Source organism: Limulus polyphemus, unplaced genomic scaffold (assembly GCF_000517525.1).
Source record: "Limulus polyphemus unplaced genomic scaffold, Limulus_polyphemus-2.1.2 Scaffold1539, whole genome shotgun sequence".
NCBI lineage: Eukaryota > Metazoa > Arthropoda > Merostomata > Xiphosura > Limulidae > Limulus > Limulus polyphemus.
In genome coordinates, this window is record NW_013667149.1 from 11331 (window position 1) to 15758 (window position 4428).

The following is a 4428-nucleotide window of genomic DNA, read 5'->3' on the forward strand; positions in this document are numbered from 1 at the left end:
ACCCAATTAGGATCATTACTATATTTTGCGTGTTTTTTGTGTGTTTTTTTCAGAAGATTAAATACAAATGAAAATAGTTTTATTTATTTTTAAACGTAGTTTGGTCACAACACAAATAATTGGCCATTTTACATCATCAACTATATTTATTAATTTGTCTAAAATTGTTTGATTTTAGGTTCCTTACGAAAAAAATTGTTTAAAGATCTAAATATTTGTATTTAAAATATTTTATAAATGTTTCGTTTTTGTAATTTATTTTCTTGAATTTTATATAAATCTTTCATTAGATGAACACCCGTATTAGCCTGTACTTTCTTATTTACTGATTAAACATAAGTTATTTTACTTCAAGAATACGATTTCATGAAATACCAGAAGTCTAGCTTTCATCATTACTGAGTGTGATGTCCCGATTATATCTATTTGGCAGTATCATAAGTACATAAACGTGTTTGTGTGTGTTTGTATAACGTAGTGCTTGAAACGAAAATTTTTAATCATTTATAAGTTAACATATATATAGACGAGTGTGTGTAAGTGTAAACACACTTCGTGTTAAACTTTCTACAACAGTATTAAATTTTAATTCACATGGCTGTTTTCTGACAAAACCTGGTCAAGCATGGCCTTGAGAAAACATGGTCAAACGTGGTCTTGAGCAATGTTCAAGTTTTGTCTATTATATAGAAATGTCTTTTGAGGCTTCACAGCCAAAATGCGTCACTAAATACAAATATAGTCAGTATATAGATCGATAGTTATCTCAGCCTCATCTTAACAACTGTATGAGGTTTACTCAGTTACTTATCAGGGAAATCATCAACGTATTCATTGTATAGGAGCCTGTATTTTTGTCCGGTATTCAGCTAATATTTTCAGATTCAGTGGAACAAATGATTTCTCTTTGTTTTCAGGCAAGGCCAAGGAAGATTTAGATATTAGAGGATATTCAGAGGAATCATTATGGCAGAGGTTTTTCCACACGTGTCTGCTCCTCATCATTACGCAAGACGTGATGTAGTCAAATTAAAGATAACTCTTCCAAATAATCTGTAAATTTCCATCAGACAAAGACTGCTTTCAAATATCTACCTTCCGTCTCTTGTTACGTCGGACTTCACACGTACATCCGTTACGTATCCGGATGTAATCTAGACGCCAGGGGTCTTTGGTGTTAAACTCGCGAACAAGGGCATAGGTAAAGCTATAGCGTTGAACGCACTTTGACTTAAGATGCATGTGAGACCTGATGTAGCGGCAAGGTCGGCCTTTGATGTGATCTTGGCAAGACGTCTGGTAAAAGCTTTGAGTGGAATTCTGGTCGTGATACAGTTCTAGAATCCTCCCAAATCTGGACACACCTCCACGAGGCTGAACGATTTCTGTAACTGATGGGCAACATTCGTTGGATTCCGCCAAACTGTGTACTTGTTGACCACGTTTTTGTAACAAAGGGTCCCATGCCCGTTCTCTGCAAATAAAAGAAAATAAAAATTATCATAAGATAAAGTTAATAAAGTAAAATTCACTTTCATATTTGTCACTTATTGCTTAGTACGTTATATCAAAATAAGTACACTTTAGCACCAAAAGTCCAAATTTCATTTACAAGAATAAATAATACTAAGCTGGTTTTAAATAGCATTTTTATCTAAGTTGCTTTGTCAAGTTTAATTTAAGACTTGGTGAGATAACAAATAATACTTCAGATAAACAAGGTAAATCGCAGAAACTAGACAGTAAATTCCCTGTTAGTATCAGCTGTTATCTCTATTTTAGTAGTAAACTATCGATTATTTCAAATACTATCTAAAATTTCACATTACTTATACATTTTTCTCAACACCACTTACTATGTGTTAGCTAGCTATGAAATTAATTAAAATATTCCGTTTCTACATCTAATCATCTTATTCAGTGTTAACTTAAAAAATATAATGATTTTAATGCTAAAATTTCACTATTGTCTGTCGTTAAACAATTTTCCAGAAGGTGTTGTATGCAGGACCAGTGCTAGTGGGGAGGGCTGGGAAGCCGTGCTCCCATAAATTTCTCTCTGGCTCACCCAAGTTCCTGTTCCTTAGCGGTTAAAATCGTACGATTTTTTTCTTAAATCACTAAGAAGAGTTAACAAAAGCTCCACTGCCCCTCCTTTCCCTAAAGGAAAGGAGCTGGAGACGGGCCTGGTTGTCTGCCCGATATAAAATTATTCTAAACTAAGACCAAGTTATTGCTTTCGATTTTTTGTAATGCCAGTTGGAGTATTCTATGTATTATTCGTACTTATTATAAAACAAAAACTATTATCTTCAGTTTAATCAGTCATCTCTTATCATTAGTATTGTGGCTTACACTTTCATGGAGATAATTATTGCTTTTTTATTTCTAAACGCAAAGCTACATAATGGTCCTCACCACAGGGCTCAAACCTAAAATTTTAGGGTTATTAGTACTCAAATGTACCGCAGGGGGACATAATACAGTCTAACGAGCAAACTTAGACGATTTTAGAACAGAAAGTGATCTTTACATAAAATCAGAGGTTTTAAGTGTTACGTTGAAACGGAATTCGTAGATTCAAAAGAGACAGTTTATTTAATATACATAAATGAGTTACAACTGCCCTGTAAGTCATAGTTGTTTCTTACCTGGAATATTTATGTCGCCTGTTGTTTCTAGCATTCTGATGAACTGTGCGACTACACACACAAACCGCTACTGAAAGGAGCTAGAAAAACATTAAAATAATTTAGTCTTAAAAAATGTTTATGTTGATTCTTTCTTTTTGAAGTATAAACAATAAAACACTGATTCTTTGTATGGAAACCTGGAAACATGTGGTTGTTAAAATAATGAACGCGATCTAGTCAAAATAAATTAACAATACTTAAAATGAGCTTTATGACACGGTGCTAGAAAAAAAATTGTTCGCAAGTGTTATTTTAGAAGTTAGAAAGTGTAATAATTATAGAATTTAAGATTTAAAAAAGATTATTGGACACATGAGAAGAATGGTCAGGTTAGAGAGATCCCCCCCCCCCCAGTATTCGGGCATAGCCTTCCATAATTTAGATCTTCTCCAAGATGAAGGGAAACCAGCCAACAAGGTTCTCATTACCGATTAACGGAATTAACTGCTACTATTATAACGTGTCTACACCTGAAAGTGCAGAACAAGGTCAACGGCATATTGCAAGCTTTAGCACTAGACCTTCTTCTTCGCAGCCCGGTACGCTAGCCGCTAAGCAATACCCGACCGAAATTTGACTCTTATCAATAAATCTTAATAAGCACAATATCTTCTGGGATTAAACATGTCGTGATAAACAAAGAAAATTAAAAAGGACTTGAAAGTGAGAAAATATCATGCTTTAATAGGTAAATAGCAAGACTCGGCATTTCTATACTGAGGGTAGGGTTAATTGGACTTTATAAGAAAGATGTTCCAAATTTATTGCAACCTTTGAAACTACTTTGTCCGTCTTCGATGACTATAATTATACACTATTAACCAACTTCACAGTTTTTCTTGTAAACTACCCCTTGCTAAAAAAAAAAGAAGACATCATCATTTTGAAAAACGAAAAACATTTATTGCGAGAGTGCTAAACCTTCACCTAGATTGCAGCAAAAGTAAAGGAAAAGAAAAAGATAATAGAAAACTATAACTTATATTTTAACAAGAAAATTGTATTTAACCTGAAGATTATAAAATACCTGTTCGTTTGGAAATTATTACCTTTCACCAAAAAAAAAAAAAAAAAAATCACACAAGAAAACATTGTCATTTCAAAATACGAAAAATACGTTATTGTGATAACATTAAATCTTCACTTGAATTGCAGCAAAATTAAAGGGGGAAACAGAGATAATAAAAACCTTCATACTAACAAAGTTTGTTTGTTGTTAAGCGCAGTAATACACAATGGACTAACTGTGCTCTGGCCATAGTAGGTATCGATACCCGATGGTTAGCCGTACAAGCCAACGGACTTGTCAATAAGTTACTTGGGGGGGCGGGGGGGGCGGACCTACCAACGTCATTATTAAATGATTTAGACATCCTTGACTCCCTATCAATGAAGAAAACAGTGATAAATCTCATAGTTGAAAAAATGTATGTACGTTAAACTTTAGATACCTCTTTATCTTCGTCGTTTTTCTATCCTAGGTTTACTGAGAGGTAGTATTCATCGATAGTTTAACATGTTTTCTTTCACCGTCAATAACTGATCAAGAAAACAAGATGTTTTTAATTGTGCAATTTGTCACTTAACTACAAATTGTGTGTCAGCCTTAACCTCGCCTACCTTAACAAGGTACAGCTAATAAAAAAAATGGAAAACTTTCTTTTTTAAATCATCAGTTTGAGATAAGACATTTACTACTTCTCTAGAAGCTCATGTTGTTTTCAAAAACGAAATG

The 4428-nt window shown here is 33.6% G+C and overlaps 1 protein-coding gene across 1 annotated transcript; it reads right to left on the reverse strand.

Annotated features, from left to right (window-relative positions):
- Positions 1-1095: 1095 nt before the first annotated feature.
- Positions 1096-4047, reverse strand: LOC106464008 (uncharacterized protein B0416.2-like; the record flags this gene model as incomplete). The annotated part of the gene is made up of 3 exons (XM_013924112.1): positions 4039-4047; positions 2652-2731; positions 1096-1474 (listed from the first exon to the last, which is right to left on the reverse strand). Coding segments are annotated over exons 1-3 (468 nt in total), but the record flags the coding sequence as incomplete, so codon positions are not given.
- Positions 4048-4428: the final 381 nt, after the last annotated feature.